The sequence below is a fragment of the Tripterygium wilfordii genome, chromosome 4 (genome assembly GCF_013401445.1).
Source record: "Tripterygium wilfordii isolate XIE 37 chromosome 4, ASM1340144v1, whole genome shotgun sequence".
NCBI classification, from domain to species: domain Eukaryota; kingdom Viridiplantae; phylum Streptophyta; class Magnoliopsida; order Celastrales; family Celastraceae; genus Tripterygium; species Tripterygium wilfordii.
The window spans coordinates 12,008,028-12,023,804 of NC_052235.1; the positions used below are offsets into that span (position 1 = coordinate 12,008,028).

General features: G+C 35.8%; 2 protein-coding genes across 2 annotated transcripts; one reads left to right on the plus strand and one right to left on the minus strand.

The window, feature by feature from the left end:
* The first annotated feature begins 344 nt into the window (after positions 1 to 344).
* Positions 345 to 3,748, plus strand: LOC119996298 (protein maph-9-like). The gene is made up of 2 exons (XM_038842882.1): positions 345 to 819; positions 3,409 to 3,748. The coding sequence occupies exons 1-2, from the start codon at positions 439 to 441 to the stop codon at positions 3,577 to 3,579; spliced, it is 552 nt and encodes a 183-aa protein (XP_038698810.1). The 5' UTR covers positions 345 to 438; the 3' UTR covers positions 3,580 to 3,748.
* Positions 3,749 to 8,718: 4,970 nt separating this feature from the next.
* On the minus strand, positions 8,719 to 10,342 carry LOC119997879 (G-type lectin S-receptor-like serine/threonine-protein kinase SD2-5). The gene is made up of 3 exons (XM_038845108.1): positions 10,238 to 10,342; positions 9,971 to 10,168; positions 8,719 to 9,872 (listed from the first exon to the last, which is right to left on the minus strand). The coding sequence occupies exons 1-3, from the start codon at positions 10,269 to 10,271 to the stop codon at positions 8,869 to 8,871; spliced, it is 1,236 nt and encodes a 411-aa protein (XP_038701036.1). The 5' UTR covers positions 10,272 to 10,342; the 3' UTR covers positions 8,719 to 8,868.
* Between the last annotated feature and the right edge of the window lie 5,435 nt (positions 10,343 to 15,777).

Below are 15,777 nucleotides of genomic sequence, written 5' to 3' on the forward strand. Positions count from 1 at the left end.
AGCACGTGTTTCATCTATTGAAAATTTGTAATGTTTCCTGTTTCATCTACATTTAATTTCATTTATCTTCTTATATCTACATTACTATTTTGTTTACATTTTGTAGAATGACATTTCAAATGATTAGTACCTCCACCTGATCCACCACTTTGGAGCTTATCACGAATTTTACATTTTGTTGTCACTTCTCTAACATTATTTGCATTTGTGACGTCACTGGCCCAAGACTTCTACCAAGCCCAATCAACAAACTACAGCTCAAGGCCCAACAAATATTCAAGCCCACGGTCGCACCTAAGGCTAAAACCCACCCAACATATACCCTACGTTCCCTCCCTCGGCAACCCAACCCCCTTCGATCAACATCCAGCCACATTGGGGAAGCCAAGTTACCCGAAGGACCCTAAAGAGGCGATTTTGAATCAGAAAAGGTTACACATGGCCTCTTCACGATCCCTCCTGCGCACCGCCCGCTCCTTCTGCACCGCCGCCTCTACGCACCACAAAAACCATCAAAACACGCACAACTTCCTTAAACCCAATACGTTCATTGGGAGCTGGAATACGTCGAAGGACCCTAAAGAGGCGGAGAAGCAGCTGGCCCAGCTGAGGAGAGACTACGCCAAACAGGTCAAGGACGTGCGCAAGGAGTATATACGCGAGGTGGAGCTCATGCGCCTAGAGAAGCAGCGCAAAGACGAGGCCAGGAGAGAGGCCCTCAAGGCTGCCAATGAGGAGCGGAAGAAGCTGAAAGCCGAGGTAGCGAAAGCCCGCGCCCAGGAACGGAAGGTTGCCCAGGAGGAGTTTCGACAAGCCCTTGTATGTGAATCTGACCTCGTACTGCATTTGATTGTTGTTTGGATATTTGCCTGCGTTATTTTTATTGATGGGTTTTTCTGGGGATTGCGCAAAACTGAAAATGGGATTTGCTTTTGGGTTTTTATACTGGTTCTCTCTATGGCTTCACATAGGAAGGATTGAAGTTGAGGGTTCAAAATTTCAGTTCTTCTACTTGGTGGGTGTTGTGGTAGTTTTGTATGATGGCATTTTACTGGATGATAAGAATATGTGGGATAAGAAACATGTTTGAAATGTGACAAAAACTTCTGTTGCTTGAAGTCCACTTGTACTGAGGTTGATTGTATGCTGTACACGTTCGGTCATTGGAAAAATGTAGCAAAAGAAAGGCATTGGGTTCTTGAATCTAAATTTCCGTAAGTTAAAAGCTGAGGAATCACTGAAGTTCACATGGCGATGCCAATTTCGGAATTTATTTTTGAACTTTTCAATTTGGCTTACGGAAAACCATGGGTATAAGGTAGCTAATGAATGGAAATGTAAGAAATGAGAATGTTTTGCTCTTCCCGAGAATAATATAGAGACAGATGATTTAATTTGTTCAATGTTAGATTGAAATGTGGGGCCGAATATATATATATTTTTTTCTGTTTTTGATCATTTTTCCATGGCTGCTTTTGTTTCTAAAGGATTGATGGATGTATTAGAAATTTGAGTTATGGTTGTTGGTGAGTAACTGCATTCTCCAAATACTAAGAGAATCAATCAAAATCTATTTGTCCTTTCTATTATCAGCTGCGCCTTGTTAATGAGGGTTTCTCAGAAAAGAAAGAACATGAGGGCCTGATTGAAAGTTTTCAGAATCTCTACCATAGATTCAAAGCATTGAAACTTGTGTTGTCATTTATTTTCATAATATGCCAGAGGCAAACTCATGAAAAGTCTTAATTATGCTTCCGATTGATTTTTTTAATGAAGAATTGGAGCGATTCTTTCGAGATAGAAACTGGAAAAAAGACAAATTACTGAGTGGAATTTTTATCTTCAAACCAAACAGACAAAAGAAACAACTGAGCCAAAAAAAAAAATTTCGAAATAGGTCCAAAACAAATTGATTCCAGTTGGACGTTTCAGGTTTGCTGTAATTGTCAAAAGAAACTCTTGTACAGTCAAATATCGATTCTTACATTCTCACTGGGTTTATTTTGGGGTCAAATCTTCTAAATTAAGGGAGTTCAAATTTTGACGTTTAGGCTTTTTGCAATTGAAACATCAAACATTGGAAATCTTCAATTCCTCTTGGATTTAATACAATTATCATGATTTCTTGACTGGTTGCATTTTATATTTGAATTCTGGAGTTTGTTTCTCCATGTGGGCTACATCAGTAGCTCGAATGGCCGTTTATGATATGCTTCGTCACTGAAAGATTCATGAAAGCTAATGCAATTTTTGTCCGATGAGAAAGCAAAACAAATTGCTTAGAACTACATGTAGGAAGGACTGAAATTTTTTGTTGGTTTTCTTTTAGGTAAAGAAAGGGAAAATATTGGGGCTGCCATTTGCAAAAGCAATAGCCCAAATGGAAAAGCAATAGCATTTCCATTTAAATGCTTTGTAAGATGTTTGAAGGACTTATAATAACTTGTAAATGATGCTATGTTTTAGAAAGAAAAAGAGAGCATCTAAAATTTAGCTTATCATTTAGATGAAATTTTAGTGAACACATATTTTATGCTAAAGTATTTTATTAAGGAGCAACAATGGGAGTGGAGACATGGTTGTAACTCACAACCCTGTTTATTCCTATGAAATTACGACAGTTTCCCAAAACTTTTCATGGTCTAAAGGCAATGTAGCGGCAAGTGATGTCGTAAACACTCCCTATGACTTGTTCTTTTATTCTTCTTTTTTTTTTTTTGTATTTTTGTTCATATGGGAATTGTTTTGATGAAGAGTAGGCTGCTACTATCCAATACAGAAAAGGAAGACATATTGATCCTAATAAAAGATTGTGTGTCTGTTATATGAGCTGTTGCAAACAGCTACCTTGGAGAAAAAATATATTGAATTACCATGGCATAGTTTAAAATTCCTTCATTTTTCTGACATAATAGTTCGAGTACTAGTTGCTTCTTTAAAAATCTAGTACAACATTCTAAGACTAAGTGCACAGACATTAAACGTCTCTTTATTTAAGAGGGAAAAGAGGAGTTGAAAACAACTAATGGACTTTATTGGAGTAATTCCTATTCAATTTGTTTGATGGCACCGTGAGGAGCTGTAGCTCCTCATGAAGTTATTTACTCATGCATATTTGGAGGTTTTTCTGTAATCAAGTAAATGCTGTACAGAGAAAAATTTCCGGTGGTTTCTTAGTTTCTTAATTGAGCTTGTGTGTGTGCCTGTTATGTGGGCTTGTTGAAAACAACTAGTGGGCTTTATTGGAGTAATTCATATTCCTCGTGTTTGATGGCACCGTGAGGAGTTGTAGCTCCTTATGGAATTATTTGTTCGCGCATATTTCAGAGGTTTCTCTGTAGTCGAGGAAATGCTTTACAGTTAAAAATTTTCTGCAGTTTCTTAGTTTCTTAATTTTGATCCATGCAGTTGAAAGAAAGAGCAGAGAAACTTGAGAACTGGAAGATGAAGGAAACAAAGAGGGAAGAGAAGAAGAAAGAGAACAGTGAACTTCTGCGCAGAAAAAGTTCAGTGTGGATCGATGAACGTGAGATGGAAAATAAAATACTGCAAGCCATTGTTGACACCACGTCCATTTGAGTCAATTTTATTCCCAACTTTGCATTTACATCGATTCTCATTTCAAACTCAAATGAGTTGAAATGTGCTGCCATACTAATTAGTACATACTTTTATTTTGTACGGATTTGGGCTTTAATGACATATTTGTCTAGTAAATTGTCTTTGATGAAAAGATTGAATTCTTCTTTGTGTGGATTGTTTTGTTTACACAAGTAATGTTTTTTGAAATATTAGTATTATTAACGCGTTAAAGGACTTGGAACCTTATTTTGGTCGAAGTCCCAAGGGAGCTGTGTGAGGCCATGTGGAATGCGATGGATAGATATTGAGATTTGCAGGCAACCATATTAATCAAACTAGTTGTGTGCCCGCGTTTCGCGCGGTATGTAATCCTATGTTTATTGAAGACACTATACATCCATAAACTTACATAAACATGTGACATGGCTCTGTGACTTCTTTAATAAAGTTTTTTTTTTAATCCATGTGACATACCTATATGGTTTGTCATTTAGATTATATAAGTTTATGGATGAAAAAATTATGTATATATATCATTTTGATATGTTTATTAAACTGTCACCTTGGAATCATACACTTTCAAATAATAGATATTGCATTACATCTTTTAAATTAACAAATGATTTGGATAGTAGATAGTGAATTTGTCATATTTGGTCATAAGTTGTGTCTCACATTCATATTATCACGCACTTGATCTTAGTAACGAAACCAAGCATGATCTCTATGTTGTCAGAGATGCGAAATGAACATAAGAATTCCAATAGATCGAATCGCGACGAAATAAATATAAAGCATTCTTGGACCCATGTCGTAGGACATTCTTCGTAACTAAGTTTCCGATCACCATTGCAATAATATCCAATATGTAAACGCTGTCTACCCCACATTAACATTATTTAACATAGCAAATCCATACATGGAAGAAATACATGAAGAGCAAATCATTAGCCACCACCATTGGCGCAATTGCAATTTTGTCTTGCAGTGCAACTAAAAGAAGAATGAGTGGAACAACATAAAACTTTACAAATGTATTGTGCAGACACGAAAAAATTCAAGTATGCCAAATACTGAAGGCTTACATATACAAAGCAAAGTCATTATTTTGAGAGCCCAGATTTCTTTTTAAATAGCAAATGAAATATGGTTGAGAAGTAGTGAACTATTGAACTGCATCCAAGATAGTAAATGAAATTTTAAGAGATTCAAACTGCACGTAATAGCCTTCAGCTTGAGAAGAAGAGCCATTGCTGCTTCAATATAGACTTGGGATTCCACCATATCCAACTTCTATTCAGTATGGCTGCACAAAACCACCAATATAATTCGACATTTATATCGGCATTAAAACCGACCATTTCTCATATTAATTGTGTTATCCATTAAACTAAGATGTAATCAAGTAAGTGATATTGAAAAAGCAAGTAAATGGGCCAATATGAACCCGTATACCATGTTAAACAAAGGAAATAATTGTTCATCGAAACTAAATTCTCAAGAAAGGTTAGGACTAATAAAGAACAAATCAGAAGTGTAGGAAGTAATAATTAATCTTAACAATTTCCTAGAATGAAGGATTTGTATATTTTAGAAAAGCTTTGACTGCGAAGGTATGAAGCCGAAACCATATGTGCATATACTGACATGTGAGGAATCCTCATAAGTGATAAATAAGGCTACAAAAAGGGAGTTTGAACCTAACCTCATTTGACACATTAAATACTACATCCTAGATCATCTTGCATAGTGTTGCGGGTATCTTTATAAATGCTTGCACAGGAAATGTGCAATTAGAGATTTTAAAGTGACAGTAGATTGTTTTGAATTATCATGGTTTTGGAAACAAGGAAAGTTTTATAGTAAAAAAAATATTAGTACCTCCTCTACAGTCTGCGCATTTTCTTGTAGAGTCCTCCATAAAGATCAACCCATAATACTGTCCAAACTGCTCCGCTTCTCCTGGGATGACATCCCAGGAAAGTCGCACTTATTGCCAATAAGCATAACCGTCATGTTTGAAATAGCATGTTGCCTTGCATTGGACCCCAAAATCATGGTTATTAATTTAATAGGCAACCACAAAGACTCTGTAATACTATCTAGTCTAACAACTAATTGAGATTTTTTTTTTTGAAAAAGAAAAAGATTAGCCTAACAACAAATATTCCCAATTTGTGCAATTTCAATATGCACTTCTGTTTATCCAATGAAAACTCACACAAATCAATGCAAACTTGTGTGTGTGTGTGTGTGTGTATATATATATATATATATATGCATATATATTTGAATTTTTCAATGTCCAGAGCTAGAAAACACAAAGGAAAACAGCTAAAAGATTGGTTTAGCATGACACTATCATTTGGCTTGCCTCATATCCTAAATTCAACATTTCAACCAATGCAGCACTCTATACAATATTCCTTCTAGGCATGTTTAGATGAATGGAGTACTTCATTGCATTTCAGGGAGAGGAAATATCAATATTCTGGACCACAGTATAACCAAGAAAGGGGGCTAGGAATGGGGAAGATTTTTATGTACAGGTATAACATAGGCAACCTAGCATACATGTTTTTGATTGAGATGACTACGTCAAGTTAACAAAAGTAATTAAATCTCATATTTTAGTTGAAAAATAACTCTAAAAATTATGAATGTACACATAGGAAAGGAACATAAGCCATTGATTAAAAAAAATAGAAACAACATTTCTATATCAATTACATGGTTTAACTTTGAATTGAAAACTTCTTACTAAAGCTTCAATTGCAGTCAATTTAAAGAACCCCATAATCCTAAATTTAGATCAAATTTATAAATCAAAGATTGAGGATAAACCTATTGATCATCCATGCCCTAGGATCTGGCTAATCCTTCCTTCAAAATCTAACCCTTTTGGTCCACATTGAATCAAGTATCATAAACTGTTCGAACTCCTGAAATGTGGAGTAGGAAATTATATGAATGCAAAAGTGTAACTTTCACCCATGCAGTAAAAAAAATAAAATAATCCTTTTCAAATAGTGAGCCAACATTACATTGCTTAATGAGCCCCAAACTGGCCAGTACATTTGATTTGAAACTGAAGATAGTAAATCATACCCAATATGCAGAATTTGCCCCAACACCTCAGAAGAATATAATTAGGACCAATAAGGATAGGCAAATTAAGTATAAAATGAGTACCAAGAATCACAAATATCAAAATAATAAATGTGATAGGCAAACATAGTGATTCTGAGTCTTCCACATCTGAACAGAAGACCCTCCAATCAAAATATTGATAATAATCTCTTCAAATTAGCCTAGAAACCCTCCAAACAAAAAATGGATAATAGTCTCTCCGAAGAAGTCCATAAAACCACAATGAACAAATGAGTATGTCCATATGACAATTAGTACGAAGAAAAACAAAGTTCAACTCGAAATTTCAATAATATGTTCACACAACATTTGATTTCATCAATAGGCAGAAGATATATGCATTGATTTCAAAATAGATGAGATTAGAATTATGAAAAAATGGTTACCTCCCGGCAGTCCTGGAGTGTGTAATTTGGACATCCAATTTTGCAAATCTAAAACACCCACATATAGGTACAGTTAAGATTTGATAATTTTTATATCTCTCTCCACAAATTTTGTGAAATGGAAAACTCCATGAAGAAATATATTGAATAAACACACATGCTTCAAGGAATGAAGAAAGCACAGGTGGTGTTCATACCTCATCGATCATAAGGCATCTTGTGGAGACTTATCTATACATAAATACTGAAGAGATAGGAACGTTTGTAATCCACCCACAATAACCCGTGAGAAACAGAGAAGGTTACCTGCAAGAAGTAACAATGGAAGCCGTTTCGTGAATCACTATGTCCTTCATTGGCGAAGGACATATGAGTCAAAGTGGTTTGAATTTTAGGCTTAATGGGACACAGTAATCCAAAAATTCATGGACAGCAGTAGAAAAGAGAGCATTGTCAAACAATTTAGATAAATCCTATTGGAAGATACAAAAGGCCATGGTGTGAGGAGTGAGAATGAAATGAGAAATAAGAATTTAGCTGAGCAAATGCATATCGAAGTGGATACATATATAATCACGAAAGAGACGAACTTGGCCTGGAATATGAACAGTCGTGGGTCGTAGTGGTGGAAGCCTGGAAGGTTGATGAACCTGGCTTTGGAATAGGAACAATCGTGAATCGTCGTGAAGAAGAAGAGGCATATTGGAACCCTCGTTCTCTGAGACATTAATTGTTGTCCCCATCAAGAGTCAAACTGTAGGGGATGAATCTTGAACGACAACAATATTCAGTAATTTTTGTAGATTTTTATTGAACTGAAATGCCACATGGCAAACACATAGAGAGCTCTGGATCCAACGTAGATAACTGAGAAAGCTGTATTTCCGTTAGAAGACTCCGTAATTATATACGTATAGATATTTGAACCTGTCATTATGAGAGGAAGGAGAGTGCTTGTGCCTGTCAAATATTTGCTTATGGTATAAATGTTAGTATATATGATGTTTAAAATGCTGTTGGTTTGGTTCAATATTTCCTTATAGTATTTATGTTGTTCAAAATGTTGTGGCAAATTACGAACATGAGAATTATGCAATTCATCAGAAAATAGAAGCAATCAACTATCAAATTGTTCTCCATTTTAAAGAGATTTACGAACATGTTTAACATTAAAAGAGAAAAAATTTGCTACATATTTAAAAAGGCAAACAAACTATCTTCTTGAAAAAGATGAGGGTACTCTTGGTTTTTAAAGATTGAAATCATGAAATGTTACCTTGGAGAAAAAAATTACTTCAAATAATACGTTTGATTACAAAATAGCATATATTTTACTTGAAATGCTATACGTAACGGTATATGCTACTCGAAATCTACCAAATGGAACCTAGTGGATTAATTTGCCTACCTATATGCCGGCCAAGAAATTCCGACAATAATTAAATTCAATGGCGCAGAATAAATTATATCTAGAAGAATGAGACAAGAAGTTGTTTCCAATCATGCATCTGCAATGACATTGATACAAACTATATTTCTTTGTTAACATCGATTGATTTTTATAACAATAGGTCTCATAATTCGTAAAGTTTTGTTCGATTCAACTATTACAAACAAATAAATTCCTACAATCATATCACTTTCAGAATAGAACAAGAGCCAGCAAGCAATTAAAAAATGGTAAATAACAGCAAAATTAATACCATATGTCGGTAATTATGCAACGAAGTAGTAAATTATCTGATCTTCTTTACAACGTAGCTATTTCGATCTCGTATTTTTGCATGGTTGGAGTTGGACAAGTAGCAAAAGATTCACTTGTTGTTCGAGCGATTTCTCGCTTCAAACTGCACGCTTCCTCGATGAATCTGGCGACTAGATCCGAGCGGGGAGATCCAGAAGTCAAGTGTTGAAAAGGGTTTCTTGGTCTTGGTATATTCAGTCCTCCTTCCAACATTTTCACCACATGACTCATCCATGGCCTTAACTCTGGCAGATATTGAACAGACCATAAAGCAACCATTGCCATCCTCTCTGCTTTGTCTCTGTCTTTATCTTCAATCCTACACACAACCATCAAATCCGAGAACTCGCCCTTCTCGAATTTCTTCCACACCCATTTCGGAAACCATTCCTGACTCTCCGGTAGATTTTCGTCCATGTTTCTTCGACGTCCCAGGATCTCGAACAGCAGCATCCCAAAGCTGTAAACGTCGCATTTGTGACTGACAGGAAATGGCATCCACATTTCTGGCGCAGCGTATCCGGGGGTTCCTCTGCCTCCTTCTGTTAGTGTCATATGTGTCTTCTCTCTGTTACAAAGCTTTGCAAGTCCGAAATCGGACACTTTAGGGCACAATTCACTATTCAAGAGAATGTTTTCAGGCTTTATGTCATAGTGTATTATTCTCTGTTGACACTCTTCATGTAAATATGCAATCCCTCTAGCAGTACCAACTGCAATGTTGTGCAATGATTCCCACTCTATAGTACTATTATCGCCGCCCCCATTAAATAGTAATCGATCCAGAGAACTCTTCTCCAAGAACTCATAGACAAGAGCTCGTAAATCCTTTTCGAAACAAAACCCGTAAAGCAGAACAAGATTAATATGGTGAGTTCTCCCTATAGTGCTCACTTCTGCCAGAAATTGATCCTCAATTTTCTTATCTGAGCTCCCATTCAGAACCTTAACCGCCACCATAAATCCACCAGGAAGCTCCCCTTTGTAAACCGCTCCATAAGCACCGGCACCTAGAAAAGAAAAACAAACCGCGATTTTTCGACTTATCGAAAAAAATTAAGCATGTAAGTCTAGGACTTATCAGAAAAGAAAGAAAAACCGGCAGCACCAAGAAAACTGGAGAAATTTTGAGTAGCGATCTTGAGTTGGAGAGACGAGAACCGGATTGGTTTTTCGAGTTCATCTAAGAGTTTGTGAACTGCTGGTGTGATACACTTGGGGAGTTGAGGGTTTGAGGCAGAGGACAGCTTTTTTCCATTGAAGAACCTCTGAACTGCCACTGAGAGCCTCGTCAAGATCATCACCACTGCATACAAACGGAAATCATCATATGAACGTTTGAGAGTAATGAGAAATTGAGAAATAAAGAGCTTACAGAGGAATACTAGAATCACTATTGCTGCTTTCATGGGATATCAGAGACTCTTTAGGAATATTAGAGACTTAATGTTGGATTCCAAGATAAGCAAGTGAATGTTTGTGTGTATATATGATGCAATTTTATCCATAGAAAAAGTTCTGCCGAGTAAATTAAGTTTGGTTGCGATAAAAGCTAACATTAAATTACCGCGACACTGGCAATGCCTTGTCCAGTGGTGGGTGGTTCTTTTTATGTTTGTTTTTTTGTTCTTTTTAAAAAAGATAAATGTTGGCAAGGATTGGAAACTGCATAACCAGTCTGGCCTATGGAAGACAATCATCATTGAGAGCAATGTTTAAGCTTCAAACTAATAGTAATCAATTTCCTCATGACTTAATTATAATTAATTATAACCAGTCTACAGCCCATGAGTGATGTGAGGTTTTCTAAGGTACATTTGCTAGAAAGATTCGCCAGGGTAGCAAAGGTAATTGCAGGATTTTTTTTTCTGACGGTATATTTTCTAGGAAGATTCCCCAGGGTAACAAAGGTAATTGCAGGTTTTTTTCTTGTTATTTAATACACATATTCTCAACCTCCCCACACCACATTCAGCAACTTGAAGGTGATTATATATATATACACACATATACACATAGAAACCTTATTTTTACAGTTTTACACATGTTATTCCGTCTCCTATGCAGATGCCGGTAAAATTATATACAATCTCAGCCACTTAAATCCAAGGTTGTAAAACGGTCATTGAATCAATCGGTTCAACTTAATGAAATATTAAATATATAATTTAATATAAATAATAACTAAACAAATTCATCCTTCATAATACTCATAATAATATAAAAATAAATATACTAATATTATGATTATTTCCACCAATTTTGATAAATATCATATTTTTTTGAGAAGGAAAGTATTCAGTTGTCTACCACCCAACTTCTCTGATTGATCATCTCATTAAAACCCCCGAGAACAATCCATGGCAAAGATAAGCAACCCTTAAGACGACGAAAAATATTCCATGAATCAACTCTTTGATTTGAAACCGAACACCTATAGAAACCAGCGATCCACCAATTACAATCTACGCCAACCTCCTGAACTATACCACCAGCATGAGATTTTGAGAAACTCAACAGCTGGACAACAACATCACATCTCCAAAGGAGAGGAGAACCGCTAGAGTCACCCAAACAACCTAAAGCAATACACCCAGCAAACCCCAGCTTTTGAGAAATACCTTCCATCCTACGCACACACAAACGTGTCTCTGAAAAAAACACAATTAGGGAATGTAGACGCTGAACCAGATGCTTTAACGCAAGAACTGATCGAGGATTCCCCAACCCCTGACAGTTCCAGGCTAAGATTTTCATAACCAGCAGCAGGGTGGGATTACCACCTCCGCCAATTGATAGAAAGATAAGAGCTCTTCATCCTTCCTTAACCTTTTAGCATGATCCTCCCCATCCGAAGCAACTGGACTGTTGCTTGTAAGAAGCACCTCATCCAACCGTGATCTTTTTGTTTGAGTATCTACTCCAATCACATTTGATCATTTACATCCACAACCTCCCCACCTCCAACTTTATCTTTTTGTTTGATTATCTACTCCAATCACATTTTGACCATTTACATCCATAGTGTTGATGTTCTTAGCATATTCAAAAGAAATTTTATGTGTTATATATACAAAAGTTGAAGGGTACTAGAATGGTAAAGGTTTTGGACTACCTTAAGGACATCCCAAGTTCAAGTCCCACTACTTATATATATACAGGTCAAAGGTGGGCCTTGGGGCTTTTGGGGTCTTTGATCTCTTTACTTGTGTTAATTTTTATTTTTTTTGTTGTTTGACTTTGTCAATAACTGAAACATGTTTTCGCAGATTCTCTCTTTAATGGTGAACGTTGCCCTGATTTACTGAAAAAACAATATATTCCAACGTTATTATTTTTTAATATATATCAGGAAAAAGCTCTGGTTTAAGGGTACCGTTTTTTTTGAGAAAGAAAGACAGAAAAGAAACACAACAAATTTCGAACAGTGTTTTGAATGTGCACAGATCACTGTTACAGAGAGAGTTCTGGGCTTGTTTTATCCTGCGGATGACGTAGCCGATTTACTGCTTGCACACAAGAGGCAGAGCCGCGAATCGTCTTAAAGAGAGCGACCTAGTTCATGACTCAAGCCACCGGTTTCGATTTCTTGTTCAATCTCCTTATTTTGTAAACTTTGAGGTAATATCTTTAACAATTTTAAGGCGAATTTGTTCTGCCATGGAGATTGAGAAAAAGTCTGCTACTAGTACTGATAGTAACAACAACAAACCGTTCAAGTTTGAGGGTATGCATTTCAAAAGATGGAAAAACAAGATGTTGTTTTATATTACTACGAAAAAGGTTGCTTATTCTGTTTCTACCACTAAGCCTACACAAATTGATCCACCCACTGCTAAAAACACAAAAGAAATTGCAAAATGGGAAGATGATGATTTTATGTGCAAGAACTATATTTTGAATGTTCTAAGTGATGATCTGTATGATTATTATTCTTCTTTTAAGACTGCTAAAGATGTTTGGGATGCTTTGCAAAAGAAATATGATACTGAGGAGGCTAGGTCTAAGAAATATGTTGTTAGTCGATACATGAAATACCAAATGGTTGAGGAAAAATCGGTTGTTTTACAATCTCATGAACTCTAGAAAATTGCTCATGAAATTTTGTCTGAAGGTATGCAGATTGATGAGCAGTATCAGGTTGCTGTGATGATTGACAAACTGCCACCAAGTTGGAATGATTTCAAGAAGAAGTTGCGCCATAAAACAAAGGAATTCTCGATGGAAAGTCTGATCACCAAACTCAGAGTTGAGGAAGAGGCTCAGAAACAAGATTCAAAGGAGGATGTTTTTGTTGTCTCAAATGACAATAATAAAACTCTAGCTCACTTGAAGCCATATAGGAAGAACATGAAGCCGAACCATAACCAGAACCAGAATTGAAGGTTTAACCAGAATAAGAACAAGAAGAACCATAACCAGAACAGGAACAATAATGGACCTCCTTCAAGGCAGCAAACACATAACAACAATCAGTTTATGTGTTATGCTTGCAATAAACCTGGTCATATGGCTCGAAACTGCAGGAATCGCAATTCTGTAGCTCAAGCCAATATGATTGAGGAGGAGCCACTTGTGGCTATGATTACTGAAATCAATATGATTTCTGGATCCGAAGGGTGGTGGGTAGATTCTGGTGCTGTTCGACATATTTGTTATGATCGTTCCTGGTTCAAGACTTATTCTGAAGAAAAGGATATGAAAGTGCTGTTGGGTGATTCCCACACCACTAAGGTTGCTGGAATTGGCAATGTAGAATTGAAGTTTACTTCTGGAAGGACACTCCTTCTCAAGGATGTCCTACACACTCCAGAAATGAGAAAGAATCTTGTTTCAAGTTTTTTACTCAATAAGGTTGGGTTTGTCCAGAATATTGGTTCTAACCAGTATATTATCACCAAAAATGGATCCTTTGTAGGTAAGGGCTATGCTTGTGATGGTATGTTCAAACTCAATGTTGAGATGAATAAAAATGTTGCATCTTCTTCTTATATTGTTAGTTCCTTTAATGTTTGGCATGCTAGACTTTGTCATGTTAACAAAAGATTAATCAAGAACATGAGTAACCTAGGTATTATTCCTAATGTATGCTTGAATGATTTTGATAAATGTGAGTCATGCAGTCAAGCTAAAATCACCAAAACTTCACATAAATCAATAGAACGAAAATCTGCACCCCTTGATTTAATACATTATGATATATGTGAATTTGATGGTGTATTAACCAGAAATGGAAAACGATATTTCATTACATTCATTGATCATCATTCAAATTATACATATGTTTATTTGATGAGGCATAAAAGTGAAGCTCTTGATATATTTAGAGTCTTTATAACAGAAATAGAAAATTAGTTTGGGAAAAAGATTAAGAAATTCCATAGTGATAGAGGCACCGAATATTGTTCTATTGAATTTAATAAGTTGTACGAAACCCTGGGCATAATTCATAAGGTTACTGCCCCTTATTCACCAGAAATGAATGGAAAAGCTGAACGGAAAAATAGAACTTTGTGTGAACTTGTTGTAGCTACCTTGCTAAATTCTCGTGGTGCTTCTTATTGGTGGGGAAAAATTATCTTAACTGTATGTTACGTTTTGAATAGAGTGCCTAACTCTAAAACTCATGTTTCACCTATAGAATTATGGTTAAACAGAAAACCGAATGTCTCGTATTTTCGTGTATGGGGTTGTTTGGCATATGTGAGGATACCAGATCCAAGAAGGTCTAAGTTAGCTAGTAGAGCATATGAGTGTGTTTTTATTGGATATGCAATAAATAGCAAGGCATATAGGTTCGTTGATATTAAAAATAATGTGATGATTGAATCTCTTGATGCTGATTTTTTTGAGGACAGATTTCCTTTTAAATCTAGAAATAGTGGGGGTTCTAGTGAAAATAATATTACAGATGAATCTGTTTTATCAAAACGAAAAGAACCGATACTAATATACCTGAATTACGAAGGAGCGTACGGCCTAGAGTAGAAAAAGACTTTGGATCTAATTTTTAGGCTAAAGTATCATTTATATCCTTGAACTATTCATATTTTTTCGATTCTATCCTTAAACTATGAACTCAGCTATTTATATCCTTAAACTTTCAATCTTTTTTCCGTTTCTGTCCTGAGTCATACTTCCGATGAGAATCCCGTCGGACTTTGTTGATGTGGCAGTCAAACTCTGTCAAATTGTACATGTGGCTTGATGATAAGTAAAAAAAAATATTTTTTATTATCTTTAATCAACTTTTTACACGTGAAATGAAATTAAAAAAAACCTCCAATTTTTTTAAACAGTTTTTATTTTATTTTTGAATTTGTTTTCAAGTAAATTTGATTTTTATGACACATCATCATGTCCATATTTACAATTTCTCGGAGTTTGAAGCCACATCAGCAAAATCCGGTGAAAATCTCACCAGAAGTGTGCCGCAGGACAGAAATGGAAAAAGATTGAAAGTTCGAGGATAGAAATAACTGAGTTCAAAGTTTAATGATAGAATCGAGAAAACATGAATGGTTCGAGGACATAAATGATAGTTTAGCCCTAATTTTTATGCTTTCACTTGAGAAGGTGACCCTGTTAGTTTAGAAGAGGCATATAAATCCTCTGATTCTGAACTATGGCAAGAAGCTGTCAATGATGAAATGGATTTGCTGCAGTCGAACAAAACATGGAAATTAGTAGACTTACCTATTGGTTGTAAGACTATAGGATGTCAATGGGTACTAAAAAGGAAACTGAAGGCTGATGGTTCTGTAGAAAAATACAAAGCAAGACTAGGTGCTAAAGGCTTTAGGCAGAAAGAAAATTTGATTTCTTTGACACTTATTCTCCTGCCACCAGAATTACATCTATTCGTGTTTTACTTGCTATTGCTGTTGTTCATGATTTAATTGTACATCAAATGGA

Excerpts from the sequence above, each read along its gene's own strand:
- LOC119996298 (XM_038842882.1), top strand. The coding sequence starts at position 439 with ATGGCCTCTTCACGATCCCTCCTGCGCACCGCCCGCTCCTTCTGCACC. Across the intron at positions 820-3,408 it reads AGGAGTTTCGACAAGCCCTT|TTGAAAGAAAGAGCAGAGAA; the intron begins GTATGTGAATCT and ends TGATCCATGCAG.
- LOC119997879 (XM_038845108.1), bottom strand. The coding sequence starts at position 10,271 with ATGAAAGCAGCAATAGTGATTCTAGTATTCCTCT. Across the intron at positions 10,169-10,237 it reads AGTGATTCTAGTATTCCTCT|TGGTGATGATCTTGACGAGG; the intron begins GTAAGCTCTTTA and ends GTTTGTATGCAG. Across the intron at positions 9,873-9,970 it reads AAATTTCTCCAGTTTTCTTG|GTGCCGGTGCTTATGGAGCG; the intron begins GTGCTGCCGGTT and ends TTTCTTTTCTAG.